The sequence below is a fragment of the Mustela nigripes genome, chromosome 2, assembly GCF_022355385.1.
Source record: "Mustela nigripes isolate SB6536 chromosome 2, MUSNIG.SB6536, whole genome shotgun sequence".
Lineage (NCBI taxonomy): Eukaryota > Metazoa > Chordata > Mammalia > Carnivora > Mustelidae > Mustela > Mustela nigripes.
In genome coordinates this window covers 70,203,505-70,222,634 of record NC_081558.1, presented here as the reverse complement: position 1 = coordinate 70,222,634, position 19,130 = coordinate 70,203,505, and the positions used below count along the sequence as shown (strand labels likewise).

At 38.6% G+C, this 19,130-nt stretch overlaps 1 protein-coding gene across 5 annotated transcripts in view; it reads left to right on the top strand.

The window, feature by feature from the left end:
- The window catches only part of ULK4 (unc-51 like kinase 4), a 653,153-nt gene that overhangs the window by 38,412 nt on the left and 595,611 nt on the right, over nucleotides 1-19,130 (top strand). For all 5 annotated transcript variants that reach the window (XM_059390725.1, XM_059390726.1, XM_059390724.1 and 2 more), the window contains exon 17: nucleotides 7,408-7,486. In XM_059390725.1, the coding sequence (XP_059246708.1) occupies nucleotides 7,408-7,486 (79 nt within the window). The remainder of the gene's footprint in view (nucleotides 1-7,407; nucleotides 7,487-19,130) is intronic.

The window sequence follows — 19,130 nt, the reverse complement described above, 5'->3', positions numbered from 1 at the left end:
GATGGGTGTGAAGCTGTACACCGGCATGGTTTTGATTTGTAGTTCACTGATGCGCATCTTTTCATGTATTTGTTGACCATCTGTTTTTCTTCTTTGGAGAAATGTCCATTTATGTTCTTTGCCTGTTTTCTAATTGGGTTGTTTTATGTTGTTGATTTGTAAGAGTTCTTCATATCTTCTGGCTGTTACCCTTTTATCAGATTAGGTGACTTGGAAATATTTTCTCCTACTCTGTGGGTTGCCTTTTTGCTCTTGATAGTGCCCTTTGAAACTCAGATTTTCCACTTTCTCTTTTGTTGCCTGGCTTTTAATGTCATATGCAAGAAATCATTGCCAAATTCAGTGTCTTAAAGCTTTTTCATTTCTTAGAGTTTTACAGTTTTAGCTTTTGTATTTAGGTTTTTGATCCATTTTGAGTTAATTTTTGTGTATGGTGTTAGTAAGGGTTTGACTTCATTCTTCTGCACGTGTATATCCAGTTTTCCCAGCACCATTTGTTGAAAAGGCTGTTGTTTCCCCATTGATTGGTATTGGCACCTTTGTCGATAATCTTTTGACCACATATGTGAGGGTTTATTTAGTCTAAATACCAGTCTTTATGCCAGTGCCAGAGTGTCTTGATTACCATAGCTTTGTAGTAGTTAAGTTCTGGAGTCAAAGTGTGAGACCTCCAACTTTTTTTCTCTTTTTCAGGATTGTTTCTTAGTTGGGGTCCCTTGGGATTCATATAAATTTTAGGAAGGATTTTCTAATTTTTGGTATAGGTTTGACACTTGAATAAGGTAAAGTAAATGTTCATCAGTTTTTAAAATACAGTTTCTCTGTAAATTTTGTTGCTCTGCTTTACCTTTTAGTTGATTGGATTTCATTTTTTTCAGTAGTTCTATTTTATTCTTTTTTCCTTTCTTTTTTTTCTTTTTTAATTCAAGATCTCTGAGTGTCTGCTTCTCTAGTTGTTATCTCCTCAAGGTTTTGTCTCTGGTTTTAGGGTTTAGGTACAGGGGGCTGACGGAGACCTTCTTGTGCCCTTGGGCTGGTTCACCCCTGTGCCGTGCTTCGGAATTTGCCCTCTGTTTGCACAGCTCTGGAAGACTCAGGACCAACCTGTCTTTTTTTTCTTCTTTATATGTGACTAGTTTGATTGTTTCTCAGTATCTAGATTTTTCTTTATTCTAGGCCATGAAATTTTATTGGAATGCATATAGGTATTTTCACTAATTTGCTATGCCAGATTAAGTTTAAGTGCTTCAGGCTTTCTTTAGCTTCCCTGTTTCCTTAAGATCACTTCTTCTGTGTTTCATCCTTTTTCTGCTCCTGAAAGTCCTGTGGATGGGTGTGGGATTTCCTGTCTCTCTCTCTTTTTTTTGTTTTAAGATTGATTTATTTGTGACAGAGAGCGAGAGCAGGAGGGATAGAAAGAGGGAGAGAATCTCAAGCAGATTCCGTGCTGAGCATAGAGCCCAACACAAGGCTTGAATTTATGACCCTGAGATCATGACCTGAACTAAAACCGAGAGTCAGACACTTAACTGAGTGCACCACCCAGGTGCCCCTCCTGTCTGTTTACTCTTCTTTCCCTTTTGCTTTCTCACTCTTTTGCTGAGATAGAATTCATATATCAAGATTCACTTTTTTTGTTTGGTTTTATTGAGTTTATTTATTTATTTACTTGAGCCGTTTTAAGTTCACAGCAAAATTCAGAGGAAGGTATAGAGAGTTCTCCTATGCCTCCTGTCCCCATACAGGCTAGCCTCCCCTATTATCACCCCCCACCTCTATTAGAGTAGTATGTTTGTTAGAACTGATAAATCTATATTGGCATGGTATAATCACCCACAGTTCATAGTTTATAGTTTAATCTTGGTTTATACATTCCATGGGCTTGGACAAATGCATTATGACCTGTATTGTCCTTATTGTATGGAATATTTTCATTGCCCTAAAAATTTGTGCTCTGCCTATTCATCCCTCTGACAATCACTGAAATTTTACTTTCTCCATCGTTTCACCTTTTCCAGAATGCCCTACTGGTAATCCTACAATAATGGGATCCTACAATATGTATCCTCAGGATTGGCTTCTTTCACTCAGTAATAGGCATTTAAGGTTCCTCCATCTCTTTTCATAGCTTGACAGCTCATTTCTTTTTAGTGCCAGATATCTCCTCGTCTACATGTACCACAGTTTGTTCACATACTGAAGGACCCCCTGGTTGTTGCCAAGTTTAGCATTTATGAATAAAACTGCTGTAAACACCGTGTGGACATATGCTTTCAACTCCTTTGGGTAAGGCCCAAGGAGTAGGATTGCTGGATTGTTTAGTAGGAGTATGTTTAATTTTGTAAGAAACTTTCAAACTGTCCTCCAAAGTGGCTATACTATGTTGCGTTCCCTTCAACAATGAATGAGAGTTCCTGTTGCTCCATAGCCTTGCTAACATTTGGTGTTGTCAGTGTTTTGGAATTTGGCCATACTTAATTGGGTTTAGTAGTATATGGTTTTAATTTGCATTTCCCTGGTGACATATGATGTGGAGTGTTTTCTCATGTGTATTTGCCATCTGTTTGTCTTTTTTGCTGGGGTATCTGTTAAGATCTTTGGCTCATTTTTTCATTTGGTTGTTTTCTTACTGAGTTTTAGAGGTTTTTGTATATTGTGAAAGACAGTCTTATATCAGGTATGCCTTTGGTAAATATCTTCTTCCACTCAGTAGCTTGTCTTTTCATTTTCCTTATGTTATCTTTCACAGAATAGAAATCTTTCTTTCTTTCTTTTAAGAGAGAGTATAAGCAGGGGGGAGTGGCAGGGAGAGGGAGAAGCAGGTTCCCCTCTGAGCAGGGAGCATGATGCAGGGCTCCAGGACCCTGGGATCATGACCTGAGCTGAAGGCAGTCATTTAACCAACTGAGCCATCCAGGTGCCCATAGAAGTTTTTTTTTAGATAACGTTCAGGTTATTTATTTCTTTTATGGACTGTACCTTTGGTGGTTGTATCTAAAAAGTCCTTGCCACACCTGAGGTTATGTAGATTTTTTTCTCCTATGTTACCTTCAAGCAGTTTTATACTTTGACATCTTACTCTTAGGTCTTTGATCTATTTTGTATTTTTATAAAGTGAGTAAGATCTGTTTCCAGATTCTTTTTTTTTTTTTTTTGCATGTATATTAGCATAATTTGTTGAAAAGACCATCTTTGCTCCATTGTATTGCCTTAGCTTCTTTGTCAAAGATCCTTTAAGTGTGTTAATGTGAGTCTATTTCTTAGTCCTTTGTTCTGTTTCATTGATCCTTTTGTTCTTTGTTAATACCACACTGTCTTGATGACTGTAACTTTGTAGTGAACCTTGATGAAGTCTAGTGTTGTGAGGCATCTGAATGCTTGTACATATGTATTCACTGTAGCCTCCTTGCCCTGCTTGGAAAAGAAGTTGGTTGAAGTTTCCCACTACTCTAGGGTATACTTCCACTTCTTTGTTACATGGTATGTAGTAATACCCTTTGTAGTTTATACTGCTTTTAGTTACAAGGAATCTTTTTCTCATTTAGTGATGTTAGCCTAAAATTCTTTTTTTGAAGTTCATATTGAAAACCCTGTTCTACTTTCTTTGACCTCATGCAGTGATATAGCCACTCCTTTCCTACTAAGGTGTTTAGTTACCTTATATTTGATGTCGATGTTCTGTTTATTCAGGGCCTACTTGATGCAAGGGACTCTCTTGATGTTGGCATTAGTGAGCAGTACCAAGGCCTTGCCTTCGTTGGCTTTCTAGGCTGGTGGGGGAACAGATAATAAACAAGTAAACACATGAAGAAGGAAGTACTTTTAGATCTACTCTGTCTAACGTAGCCTCTAGCTGTATGTGGTTATTAAAATTTAAATTTCAAAGTAATTCCACAAAACATTCTTAACTTGTACCAGCTCTATTTTAAGTGTTAAATAGTCACATGTGACCAATGGATACTCTTTTGAATAGTGTAGATATAGAACCTATCTGTCACTGCATGAAGGTTATTGGCCAGTGCAGTTTTGCATAATGTCATGAATATGGGGACACTTCTGAGGTACAGTGTAACAGGACACTAGGGACATCCAAAGTGGTGACATTTAAGAGGAAAGCTGTTTATGAGAAGTCTTTTTTGAGGGAATCATATATAGGATGTAGTTGTATGTAAGTATTTGGTATAAACTGAGAGGTTTTTATTAAATATTTCATAATTTAAAACTAAGAATGTTAAGATAGTGTGTCATCTCTTGTTCTGATAGGGATTGTATCTGCTGAGATTGGAGAAATTAATCTTGAAATTAATGTTGTAATACATTTTTCTTTTAGTTGAGTAAGTATTGTAGACAGTATTTACTTTCGTACATAGAAAAAAACAAGTTAGTGTTTGGAAGTACATTTGGATTTGCCCTAGAACCAAGATAAGTTTTTGCCTTGCATCCTCTAGTTCAGTAGTCAGGTTTTTTTTTTTTTTTTTAGTTTTTTTATATTTATTTATTTGACAGAGAGAGAGATCACAAGTAGGCAGGTAGGGAGGCGGGGGGGGGGGACAGAAGCAGGCTCCCTGCTGAGCAGAGAGCCCGATGCGGGGCTCGATCCCAGGACCCTGAGATCATGACCTGAGTCGAAGGCAGAGGCTTAACCCACTGAGCCACCCAGGCACCCCAGTAGTCAGTTTTTGATAGTGTTTTATCATTATAAAAAAATTTTTTTTGTAGTTAATCCATCTATCCCTTGAAATTGCATGCATGTGGAAATTGAAGCATAATTCACTTGGCTGTGGTCACAAAATGGGTCAGTGGCAGAGCAGTGATGAGGTGCTTTTTCTTATAACTTTTTGGTCCAATGTCCTACCAAATCTTTTTCAAAATGCTCACTTTTACTTATTTATTTTTTCTCATTTAGTGATGTTAGCCTAAAATTCTTTTCTTGAAGTTCATATTGAAAACCCTGTTCTACTTTCTTTGACCTCATGCAGTGATACAGTCACTCCTTTCCTACTAAGGTGTTTAGTTACCTTATATTTGATGTCGATGTTCTGTTTATTCAGGGCCTACTTGATGCAAGGGACTCTCTTGATGTTGGCATTAGTGAGCAGTACCAAGGCCTTGCCTTCGTTGACTTTATTTATTTGACAAACAGAGGTCACAAGTAGGCAGAGAGGCAGGCAGAGAGAGAAGACAAAGCAGGATCCTTGCTGAGCAAAGAGCCCGATGTGGGGCTTGATCCCACGACCCTGGGATCATGACCTGAGTTGAAGGCAGAGGCTTTAACCAACTGAGCCACCCAGGTGCCCCAAAATGATCACTTTTAAAGAATAATCTTGTTAAGACCATCTTTTCAACACATGGTGTTGGGGAAAACTGGAAAGACACATGCAAAACAATGAAACTGGACTACTTTCTTACACCAAATACAAAAGTAACCTCAAAATGGAATAAGGGCTTACATGTGGGACCTGAAACCCTCAAAATCCTAGAAGTGAGCATAGGCAGTGATGACTCGGACATAGCCATAGCAACATTTTTCTAGATGTCTCCTGAGGCAAGGGAAATAAAAGGAAAAATAAACTCTTGGGATTACATCGCTGTTTCCACAGCGAAGGAAACAAAACTAAAAGGCATCTTATGGAATGGGAGAAGATATTTGCAAATGATCTATGTCTTACATAACTCAAGACATAGAAAACAAATAATCTAATAAAATGGGCAGAAGACCTAGACATTTCTCCAAAGAAGACCTTGACGTGACAGCAGACACATGAAGAGATGTTCAGCATCACTGACGATCAGGGAAATGCAAATCAAAACTAGTGACCTATCCCCTCACACTTGTCAGAATGGCTAAAATCAACAAGAGACCAGTGCAGATGAGGATGTGGAGAAAAAGGAACCCTCTTACACTGTTGGTGGGAACGCAAACTGGTGTAGCCACTGTGGAAAATAGTGTGGAGGTTCCTCAAAAAATTAAAAATAGAACTACCATATGATCCAGTAATCACTACTGAGTATTTACCAAAGAATACAAAAACACTAACTCAAAGGGATACATGCACCCTTATGTATTTTGTAGCATTATTTACAGTAGTCAAACTGTAGAAGCAGCCCAAGTGTATATCGATAGGTGAATGGATAAAGAATATATAATGCGATATCATTCAACCATAAAGAATGGAATCTTGCCATTTACGACAATATGGATGGAGCTGGAGAGTATGATGTAAGCAAAATAAGTCAGCCAGAGAAAGACAAAAACCATATGATTTCACTCATATATGGAATTAAAGGGGAAAAAAACAACCAAACCAGAAACCAGACTGTTAACTATAGAGAACAAACTGATGGTTACCAGAGAGGAGGTGGGTTGGGGGGGATGGGTGAAACCGGTGACGGGGGTGAAGGAGCAGACTGGCCCAATCATTATATTGTACACCTGAAACTTCTGTAACACTGCTTGAAGTACACTGGAATTAAAATTTAAGTAACAGTGTAATGTTTTTTATTTAGAGGCAGGATGCTCGTCATACAAATGCCTAGGACTTCTTTAATTTGTAAATGTTATGAGATTTGAAATCTGTAAGAATGATGTCTGTGTGTTAGAGTTCTGATAACATGAATACTTTCCTGTGGTCCTTCTTGGAGTCTGATTTGTTTCCCTCCATGGGTCCTGTGTAGTTAAGAACCCGAAAAGTTAAGAGACTTTCTGGCTGATATACACACTGATTAGCCCAGAGAGCATGCAAGCATCAATATGAATACAGTGCTTAAAAAAAAAAATACAGTTCTCATCAACTCACATGTCCAACTATTTTCTCCAATTAAAAAAATCTTTTGACTGAACTTTTGCAAATCATCTGAAAATGGTATGTAATAATTTATTGACCTTATTTTCTGTTGAATAATGATACAGAAACACCTCACTAAAACTAGTAGTTTTTGGAACAATATTTGTAAGATCAAAGATTGTAAAAAATTTCTATGAAAGTGGAAATATAAATATTTATTTAACTGTTCTGTTATTTTTTATCACTTATGAATAAAACCCTTGGTCTGCTAATAAGTGGGACCTAACCTTTAGCCAAATACTGCTGTACCCAGAAGTAAAAGGGTTCATTACATTTTTTCTCCTCTGGTTAAGGTCCTTCATAAAGTTTATCTGGCATTCTACCTCAAAAGCCCAACTTGTTCAGCTTGAGTCGCTATTAGACTCAATCCCCTGCAGAGGGCATTGCTGCTCTTGTCCCTTCGTGTACACGAGGGCCATATATGTGGGGGAGTGAATGCTCATCCTAGCACGCCTCATTTTGATCTTACGTTACTGCTTAGAATCGTGTAATGTAACTAACTATGGCTAGTTACTTGGGTCTCTAACTCTCTTCTTCAGAGTTTATTTTTCTCCATTAACAGACGGGCCAAGGTTGCTCGGGCGATTGGTTTACTGGCCTCGCACACAACTGAGCTCCAGGAAAATACACCGGTTACTGAGGTAATTCTCTTTTATTATTGGAATGTTACAAATGACAAAAAAAGGTTGTTCTTGACTTTGTAATTTAGAACATGCAGCTTTCATTGACCTTCACTTAAGTTTTCTTTGTGGAATTGTGGCAATTATAAAATAACCTCAGTAGACCCTTAGGCATAAATACAGCTGCACATTTACAACCTATTCTGTTATTAAAGGTGATAACGGTGCAGCTAAAAGGCTTGTGGGCTCTATTCATCATTATTTCAGGAATTTTTGGATAACCCTTATTTCATTCCTAGTTTTCTTTTCTTTTCTTTTCTTTTTTTTTTTTAAAGATTTTATTTATTTATTTGACAGAGAGAGATTACAAGTAGGCAGAGAGGCAGGCAGAGAGAAGGAGGAAGCAGGCTCCCTTCTGAGCAGAGAGCCCGATGCGGGACTCAATCCCAGGACCCTGAGATCAAGACCTGAGCCGAAGGCAGCGGCTTAACCCACTGAGCCACCCAGGCACCCTCATTCCCAGTTTTCTTGTAGTTCACTCAACATTTTATTATACTTAATTTATTTCCTAGTTGAAGCACAGCTCATACTTCCAATTAAAATCCTTTCAATCCTGAGTTTCATGTTTTTTTCCTCACCAGTTGTCAGTTATTTCGGACAACAATCCAAGTATTTAATGGCCATGCATGCTTGAAAGAGATTTTGAAATATTTTGAAAATACTGCTATTGGGAAGTGTTTAGTAAATCTAAGTCCCATCAAGTGAATGCTACAATTGTACTGCCTTTCTGAGTATCCTTTACCCCTTGGACTAGGGGAATGTCAAGAGTCGAAATAGGCAAAAAGAACCAAGGCTTGTAAAGGCCAGGGCAAGAACTTCTGAAGGAAGGAGAATTTGGGAAGAAGGAAGTGGGAAGAAGAGATGGGGTTTTTGTAGAACCAGGACCTGATGGTGTGGTAGTTGGGGCTTGAGGAGGACTTGTTTAGCCAAGTATTGTCCAGTAGAACTTTCTGTAGTGATGGAAAATGTTCTGTAACTTTGCTTTCCCAGCCAGTTGCTGGGATGGCATCCCAGTTATCCCTGGTCTGAGTGGCCATGCACAGTTAATTTAAGGTCCCTGCATTTCCTTTGCTCTTAATTCCATCCCTACTTTCTGCAAACTGCAAACTGTGAGATCCCTGTGTCACTAAGACTAACCTTTTTCTTGTTTTTATGGGACCAAAAAGAATGAATTCTGACCTTAGCAATCCCTGATGGTACCCAACTTGGCTATCAGAGATGTATAAGCTTGACTTTTCTAAGACCAAGCAGATAGGGCACTATCACTAAGCAGAGAGGCTTTTAGCTCAAAAGTTGGGGGGCTTCTTCTGATGACTCAGAGGAAGGGTTTCCAGTGAAACAGAGTGGTACTCTAGGAGATGAAAGAGAAGTTAAAATTCTATGACAAGTCCTGACATTCTAGAGGGCATTCCTAAATAATCAGAACAGGCAGCAGTACTCAGGAGCAGTGTGCCATGAAGAGTGAGACCCTGAAGATGTAAAATAGGACCGTTGAATTAAAATGTTCAATAGGTGCCAAAATGAGTGGGGTGAATACTTTAGGAAGCTGAGTTAGTGGATTTGAAAATCATCTGCATGAATTCTTTTAGGATTCAGAATGAAAAGAGAAGAGTTAAAAATTATTAACTACAAAATCTGTTCTGCTGTCCGGTATGACAGACACTAGCCCAAAATGACGTTTGAGCTTTTGAAAAGCAGATAGTCTGAATTGAGATGAGCTTCAAGTAGAGCTCACATACCAGATTTTGAAGACTCAGTATGTGGGTATGGGGGGGAAGCATCTCACCTGTAAATTTTTTATAGATTACATTTTCAAATGATAATATTTTGGATATATTTGTATCCAAATATATACATTATTACAATTAATTTGTAATAATTATTACATTATTACAATTAATTTCCTTTTTATTTTTTGATGTGGCTCCTGGAAATATTAAAATTACCTTTGTGGTTTGAATTGTATTTCTGTTGGACTGTACTTGTCTAAGATAAACATAATGGGATTTCAAGGCTAGATCAAAGCAAACATTCATGAAAGAAATAATAGAAGAAAATTTCACTCTGAGCTGAAGAAAGACTCAATCTTTAGATAAAAGGTTTCACCAAATGTCAGGCAAGATATTGAAAAAATGTACACATTTAGACCTATACTGGTGAAATTTGTAATTACCAAGAGAAAAAGAAAACCAAAACTCAGGTTATAAACAAAAGCAAATTAGACTTGCATATAACTTACTTGTAACCCTACAAGCTGAAGATATGGAAAACAATAGAAATAGAACAAAACTTCAGGGATTGTGTGACCTTAAATTTCTCTGTGCAGCTGCCCTGTTGCCTGCTTGTGAGGACAAAAGGAAGACTTTTTCAGAAATTCAGAGACTCAGTCTTAATTTCACCAACATTTCTAAAAACTTGAACTTGAGCAAGGTACTTGACTGGCTCCCTATAATCAAATTTTCAGGTAAAGAAGCAAATATAAACAATGAATCATTAATATTTAAATCCAAATGATAGCTGTTAATGTGACATGTAACCTAGAAAGAATGAATTCTTCATAAAGAATAAATATGCTCTGAAAATATTAATGGTAGCATGGAAGTAAATTCTACTTTGTTTTAGAATATCTGGAAGGGAGAGAAGGGTATAGGAAAGGGCGAGACAAATTGCTGTTCTTTTACTAATTGAACATTTTTTGAGTATCTCTTACGGGCATGGCAATTTATTACATGCAGGAAGACCATTACTTGAGGCAGGTTCTTATCTTATTCTAGAAGAAATTCATAGATACGGTTTTATTGTATTGATACTCTCTTGTTCCTTGTTTGACAAATATATGTCAGTGGCTGTGTATATACAAGGTACTCTCTAGGTACTAAGGTGCAGTGTTGAGCAAGAGAGCTAAAAATCCCTGTTCTGATGGAGTCCATGTTCTAGTGTGAGGAAAGAGTGAGAATGAGCAGATATGTAGCATTGGGCGGTGATAAATGCGATGAAAAAGATAAAAGTAGACTAGGGGTGTTTGGGAAGGATGAGGTGGTGGTGGCACCATTTTAGATTGGTTGGTCATCTAAACCCAAGATGGAGAGGAACATCCAATCAGAGACCTGAAGGGGTCGGTGTAGTGGGGGGACATTTCCCTCAGCTGGGGAAAGGGTGAATAGCAGGTGCACAACAAGATTGGTGATGGAAAAGTGGTTGGCATATTTCGAGGAACAATGCAGAGGTGATGTAGCTGGAACTGAGCAAGAGGGAGATTCAGGAGAAGGACATAGAAGATGAAGTTACTGAGATAGCTAGGGACTTGGTCATCCCAAGCTTTGTTGTAAGCCCTGGTCAGAACTGGGATTTTATTCCAAATGAGATGGGAAGCCATTAGAGGAATTTGAGCAGGGGAGAGAGCCTTAATAGGGCTTATGTTCTAAGAGGATCACTGTGTTACAAGGACAGGGTTAAGGTAGAATCAGAACACTAAGAGCCAGTGGTATGTAGTAGTTCAGGTGAGGGGTGGTGGTGACTTCAACTAGGTTTGTAGTGGTAGATGTGGTAAAAAAAAAAAAAAAAAAGACTTTATTCTGGATATATGCTTTCTGGTTAGATCTCAAAGTGTTGACAGATTGGCTGATTGCTGTGATATTTGAAGGCAGACTTTAATAACCAGGTCTAGCCAATATAAATTCTAAAATTCACTATGAAGAGTATTGAGGCATCAAGCAGCAAGTCTGAACGAATCTCCTCATCATGGACAGTGTCCTAGACATCAGTAGGACATTCCCTGGGGAAAGATTGATGTATAGATTCAGGAATATCCAGGGGCTGTGAAGGTTCTTGTTGAGAAGATTCTTGCCTCTTGATGCCGGATGTCATGAAGGAGAGGCGGATGTAGGTAGATGTCATGGAAGGTGTGGTGGTGAGGGGTGCCTTGTGGCAGAATCTGGGAAGACAGGCTGGAGGCCAAGACTGGAACTGAGAGGTGGTCTGCACCCCTGTGGTGTCCTTGTGCTTGGGGCTTCCTGTGGCGGTGACTGCAGACAGTACGTTGTGCTGTTGTAGGAATTCCTGTGGGTCTGAGCAGAAAGCCCCTGCACTAACTGGGGACCTGTAAGTCATCCGGAGTGATGTGCTCAACGCACTCCTGGCTCCATGCTGGTGGTCTGTCCCCCTGGTGATTGCTGTTGTCACTGAGGGTGTTTGGTGGGGGCAGTTCTGGAAGCATCTTTGTCTCTGTGCACCCAGGTTGTTCCTTGGCCCGTGCTTCCCTCCCTTTATCGACTGGGTACCTCGTGTTTTCAAGATACTAGCCTACTCTTGTTGCTGTTCCTTATTAAACATTGCATCCTCGATGTTGCCTGTGTTGACGCTCGGAGAGGGATGGGTGTTAATTCCTGAGGTTCTGGTGTCCTTCATTCATGTACTGTTCTTTTCTGGGTGTTTGCTGATGTTTTATTAATTTGAAATGAAACTTGGGAGAAATTATACTTACTTTAAAAATGCAGTAATGTGTCATGAGTTATTTGGGAAACTTCTGAATTATGCATATTGTAAACTAAGTTCCTTTGGATAGTGAGAAGTTCCCAGAGTAACCTGAAATTGTGCCAGGTGCTCCTGATGATGCCATCTTCTATTCTGTTATTTCTCACACTTTTTCATTCTTAATTCCTGCTATGGACTGTTGTGACAATTAAAGCAGCCACTAGAGGGCACTCAAACACTGGAAACAAAGTTAAGCTGGCTTAATAGGTATACAGCCCAGTGTTACATCTTTTCCCTGGTTTTTGGATTTTTTACTGCATGGCCCGTGATTTTATTCCATTACCGATTATTGCCATTTGAGATTAATGAACACCTTGGCAGCCTATCCAGAAAAATAGTCCTTTCAGGGGATTTGAGAACCACATGGAGTGCATTGGTGAATCTTAGCTTCAGAACTCTGGAGACCCAAGTTTCTGTAATACTCATAATTGTGGGTGTTCATAGATATTTCTCAGTAAATCATGAATAAAATCTCAAGTGTGAGATATATCCTGATTTTGGCCGTAGGTTTACTGCTGGTGGACCCTTTTCCCATTGTGACTGAAGATTTTATAGACACTTTAAAGGCATAGAACCTCATTTTATAATTTATCTTTGTATCCCACAGTGCCTGGTCAGCAGAGCAACGAGTATTTGAGGCCCTGAGTCAATGTTGAAAGGTTTAATAAATGATTAAAAGAATAGTAGGGAAATATGGCAGTATAATTTGTTATGGAGAGAAGAGATGATGGAAAGCTATTTTGCTGTCCTGATGGTATAATTTAAGTCTCTTTCATCTAATTCTATCACCAGTGGCCACAGAAAAGAGCTAGTTATATTCTCCTAGATGTATTTAGAAGCATTTATTCCATTCTCTATTTTTTGTACTGAAAGAGATAGCCAGCTTCTTAAGCCTATCTTCCTAGATAATACACTCACCCGCCCCCCGTAATGATAATGATTCTTATGTGTAATAATTTTAAAGAAATATTCTTGATGTTCTGCTGCATAGATTGTCTTATGTACTCCTTGTGACTATAAGGAGAACAGTAGCTAAGGACTGAAAAACTGAACTTGCGTCTAATCAAGGCTATGCATCAAAAACTACAGTTCACAGGAAATGCAGGTGATTAAGGACCATGCAAAATGACATCAAGAGGGTGGGATAAAATTTCCGACATTCCAGCTTTGGCTAAAACAAATGATGATTTGTTTTTAAAAGATGGCACTAAAACACTATAGGGAAATGTTTGAAATTAAAAGACTTAGAGCCTACATTATCTAAATGCAATGCAAGACCCCATTTCAACGCTGGTTCACTGAAAATTTACAAAATGGGACCATCAAGAAAATGGCCCACAACCACCAGAAACCTCATTGCTGGATAAACTGACCCTGTGCATAAAGAAACTTAATGAGACCAGATTTGGAGCATGTTCCAGACTTACTTTTTAATTAAACCCTCTAAGTTTGACTCAGATGGAGGAGACTGCACTTCTCTGTATCAGGACAGATTTTAAATTAGATAAGGACAGTGATACCTTTAATCACATTGTCAAGGAAATTACAGAAGCTGTTCTAGTTCAATGAAAACTCTGTAGGTAAATGGAATGTTTCCATAATCCCATTATATAAGATAAATAAGTTTCACTTACTAGATAGATAACTATTCAGGGGACCATTGAAAGGAAACCAATCATTTATTAACAATACAATACACAGACTGCTAAGCCAAATTCAAAGGAATGTTTTTGTTCTGACCCACATTTAAACCATAGCCATTCAAGATGGGCTGAGTTTTGGATTGAATAATTCTTTACATTTCTGTGACTGATAATGATATATAATTATATATTCAATTTTTGTTACATATTTAGGGTTTAGGGAAGTAGGGATTACTTTGTGCTTGCTTCTTGATTTATAAGTAATAATGTTTTTTATTTAATTGAAGAGGTACAAATATACAGAAATGTGTGCAAAACATACATATCCTGCTCAATGACTTGTCACAAAGTAAAAACCCAAAGTCCAACTGGGTCAAGAAATAGAACATTACCAGCGCAACAGAATACCCCTTATACCTTCTTTTGATTACTCATCTCTCCCTTTGCTCTACAGGTGACTATTACTGTAATACATAATAATATGATCATTGTGCCTGTTTTGAATTGTATTTAAGGCATGCCATATGACCTGTATTCTTTGGCTTATTTTGTTCCATGTTATGTTTGGGGAACCCTTGTTGTTTTAGGTACCTGTAGTTCATTTTCATTAAATGGATATATCACACCACTGGCGATGGACATTGGGTATTTTTTCATATTTGACTGTTATAAGTAATTCTTGGATGTACATTTTGATATACTTAAGTCAGCTTTCTTTTGGGTCAACCTAGGATTTAGAATTCCTAGACAAAGTGTTTGGATATGTTCAACTTTAGAGGGTAATCTAAATGATTTTCTAAAGTTATGGAAAGCAAAAATCCTATACCAATGAAGGAATTTTCGGTATTCTGTATTCTCATAAATACTTGGTTTTGCTATAAGATCTTGTTCAAGATCTACCAAGTTCTCCTTTATTTTGAACATGAATGAGTATTGAATTTCGTTATAGGACATCTATAAAGGTGATGGCAAAGTTTTTCTCTGTATCTCTATTAACAGGTATAGTTGGCATTCCTAAAATTAAATCATCCTTGTGTTTTTAGAAGAAACTCCACTTGGCTTGTGATATATTACATTTTAATAATCTGTTGGCTTTTTTTGTGCTAATGTTTCTTATAGATTTGTCCCCATTTTTCTTTTAGAACATCAGTTTCTTAAAGAATGCAAGTCACTTTTTTTTTTTTTTTTGTATTTTATTTATTTGTTAGAGAGCGAGCGAACGCCTAAGCAGGGAGAGAGGGAGAAGCAGGCTCTCCACTGAGCAGGGAGCCCAGACATGGGACTTGATCTGAGGATCTTGGGATCTCAACCTGAGCCAAAGGCAGTTCTTTAACCGACTGAGCCTCCAGACACTCCCCAAGCCACTTGCCTTGTAGAATGTTCCACATTTTGGATTTGTCTGTTTTTTTTTTTTTCCTTTTGTTTTTCTAGTCCCTAAAGTTCCTATAAACTGTAATTTAGGTCAAGAGGCTTAATCTGATTAGATTCAGATTAAACTTTGTTTTCAGGTAAGAACTTACAGGTGATGTTGGTGTTTCATATTTCATCATAGGGGGAAGCCTATAGTGTCAAATTTCCCCTGTTAGTTTTACTTACTTTGATCCCTTGTTAAAAGAGGTGATGCCAGATATCTGCATTGTTGAGGTATGTTTCTTCTTGGCAGTGTCACTTTAACTGTCATGTTAAATATACAATAAGGACATTTGTATGGATTATCAATTTTGTTTTCACCTTTTTCTAAATTGAAATGGGCAGTTTTGGTTTATGACCTCTTGATGTACTAGCTGTCATTGATTGCTATTATTTTTTCTCTTTTCATTCTCAACAAAATCACTAAGTTCATTATGCTATGCAACATTGTTATTGTTTTTTGAAATTAATTTTCAAGCTTTATTTTGCTTTTTATGTCCTTTTTTTTGATAGGATAAACACATTTTGTGATTTAGTTGTGCAAGAGTGAGAACTCCTAAGAGTTCTTGACTGAAGAAAATGGACATTGTGTTATTTAGGCTCCTACTGAATTGGGTTTAGAATTAAATTTTATGTTAAGCAGTGGATATATGGTGATTGGAAGCATTATTTAACTTACAGATTTCTCGGAACATTGCGTGCTTTGGGAACTCTAGACATAGGATGTGTTGAACTGCATTTAGAGACAGAGCTCCTGTATATCGTGGAGGTCCTGGTACAGAGTGTTCAGCTACATAATTGCGCCACTTCTGCCCACCCCAGGGTAGGGGGGTGGTGCGGGCGTGAGTACTGCAGCACCTCATTGCTAGCATGGCTGCCCACGCGGTATTCTGCCGTGGTCCCTATGTGCCACAGTCTTTTTTTTTTTTTTTTTAAAGATTTATTTATTTGAGAGAGAGGGAGAGAGAGAGACAGACAGACAGACAGAAGGGGAGAGGTGGGGGAGAGGGAGACAGGGATAGAGAGAGAGACAAGGGGAGAGAGAGACCGCGGGAGAGAGAGAGAGAGAGAGAGAGACAGAGACAGAGACACACACACACAGACACAGACACACACACAGATACACAGACACACACACACACACACACACACACAGGGAGAGAGAGAGAATGAATAAGAAACTTCCTGCTGAGCAGGGAGCCAGATGCGGGGTTGGATCCCAGGACCCTGAGAAGATGAGCTGAAGCGAAGGCAGATGCTTAACCCACTGAGCCTTCCAGGCACTGAACTTACAACTTTCTTGAAGAATCGATGATACTTATACTTTCTGGCTGTATTTTTAGGTGTGTTTTATGTACATATATGAAACTGTTTCTCCATGTTACATTTATTCTCATTTTTTCTTCATCATAATCTGAAAATACTTCAGTAGCAAAAAAAAAAAAATTAGAAATGCAGGATAAAATGAAGAGACTTTAAAATACTTAGCTGAATGTCGAAGGAAATAAGGGAAATTGTCAGAAGTCAGAAATAGGGAGAACTAAGGGCGCCTGGGTGGCTAAGTGGATTAAAGCCTCTGCCTTTGGCTCAGGTCATGATCCCAGGGTCCTGGGATCGAGCCCCACATCGGGCTCCCTGCTCAGTAGTGAGCCTGCTTCCCCCTCTCACTCTCTGCCTGCCTCTCTGCTTACTTGTGATCTCTGTCTGTCAAATAAATAAATAAAATCTTAAAAAAAAAAAAAGAAATAGGGAGAACTAAAATCTGAAATGGAAGACATTAAGGCTGTTCAGGGCAAGTGGGCTGGTGGTTCTTGCTATTAGAGTTTTGAGATTTGATACAATTTAAGAATAGAAGATGAAGCTTGAGGTTTTCCTGAAGCAGTTAGTTGGAAAGAAGACCATTGAAAGGCTACTTCTTCTAGTAAAAGGGGCATTTGGAACTAGAGAAATTAAAAAAAATAAAAAAGAGCAACTCACCTGTCTACATAGGGAGATAGCAAGGAAGATTATCAATTTTTTTTTTTTTTAATCTTTAACTCTGAAAAGGGAAAAAGTATCTTCCATATAAACTTGTCACTGCATGGGGGGGCAAAGGAAGAGGGAGAAAATATTTTTTTTTCTTTCTTTTTTTGGTTAGGACTTAAAAAATGAGTTACTAGAATGAGTTACAGGTGCACGTGGAACATACCTCAGACAGCAATGACCCTCCCTCCTCCTCAGTTCTCAACCCACAGAACCCCTTCCTTCTACAGAATCAAATATCCTTCTTTCAGAGGGATCCTTGCATGTGTGTGTGTTTGTTTTTAACTTCAAGTTACAGCATTTTATTTTATTTTATTTATTTATTTATTTTTTATTTTTTATTTTTTTTTAAAGATTTTACTTATTTATTTATTTGACAGAGAGAAATCACAAGTAGACGGAGAGGCAGGCAGAGAGAGAGAGGGAAGCAGGCTCTCTGCTGAGCAGAGAGCCCGATGCGGGACTCGATCCCGGACTCCGAGATCATGACCTGAGCCGAAGGCAGCGGCCCAACCCACTGAGCCACCCAGGCGCCCCAAGTTACAGCATTTTAATCACACAGTTCAGCACTTTGTTTTCAGTTGGTGAGCGAGAGCATCTGAAGTGAGCTCCACACTCAGTGCAGAGCCTGATGTGGGGCTCGATCACAGGACCCTGAGATCTGAGCTGAATAAGAGTTGGATGCATAACTCATTGAGCCACCCAGGTGCCCTTATATCCAGTTTTTTAAGTTTCCTCATGTTTGTGGTATAAATTTATACTTCTTCCAAACTGAAAAATTAAAAATCAGACATGGGGTAAAGTTCTGGTTCTGGTAATGGTCAAGAAGCTATAGTGGGCTAACGATTTTGCCTATAACAATAACAAATCTGGACAGAATATAAGAGCAAAAGTACATAAAAGCTAAAGAGGATATACTATTTTTTTAAATTAACATATGTTTTTGTTTCAGACATACAGCTCTGTGATTCATCAGTCTTATAGAACACCCAGTGCTCATTACAACACCTGTGCTCCCCAATGTTTATTACCCACTTACCCTGTCCCCCCACTCCTCTCCCCTCCAGCACCCTCAGTTTGTTTCCTAAGATTAAGAATCTCTTATGGTTTGTCTCCCTCTGGTTTTACCTTGTTTCATTTTTTCCTCTTCCCCTACAGTCCTCTGTGTTATTTCTTAAATTCCACACATCAGTGAGATAATATGATAATTGTGTTTCTCTGATTGACTCATATTGCTTGGCATAATACCGTAGTTCCATCCATGTCATTGCCAGTGGCAAGATTTTATTTCTTGATAGCTGTGTAATACTCCAGTGTGTGTGTGTGTGTGTGTGTGTGTGTGTGTATACATACACACACGCCACATCTTTATCCATTCATCTGTTGTTGGACATCTGGGCTCTTTTCATAGTTTGGCTGCTGTGGACATTGCTCCTATAAACACTGGGGTGCAGGTGCCCCTTCAGATCACTACATTTGTATCTTTGGGGTAAATACCCAATAGTGTAATTGCTAGGTCATAGGGTAGCTCTATTTTCCATTTTTTAGGAACCTCTGTATTGTTTTCCTGAGTGGCTGTACCAGCTTGCATTCCTACCAACAGTGTAGGAGGGCTCTCCTTTCTCTGCATCCTTGCCAACATGTCATTTCCTGACTTGTTAATTTTAGCCATTTTGATTGGTGTGAAGTGGTAGCTCACTGTGGTTTTGATTTGTATTTCCCTGATGCCGAGTGATGTGGAACACTTTTTCGTGTGTTTTTTGGCCATTTGGATGTCTTCTTTGGCGAAATGTCTGTTCATGTCTTCTGCCCATTTTTTTTTTTTAAGATTTTATTTATTTATTTGACAGAGAGAAATCACAAGTAGATGGAGAGGCAGGCAGAGAGAGAGAGAGAGGGAAGCAGGCTCCCTGCCGAGCAGAGAGCCCGATGCGGGACTCGATCCCAGGATCCTGAGATCATGACCTGAGCCGAAGGCAGCGGCTTAACCCACTAAG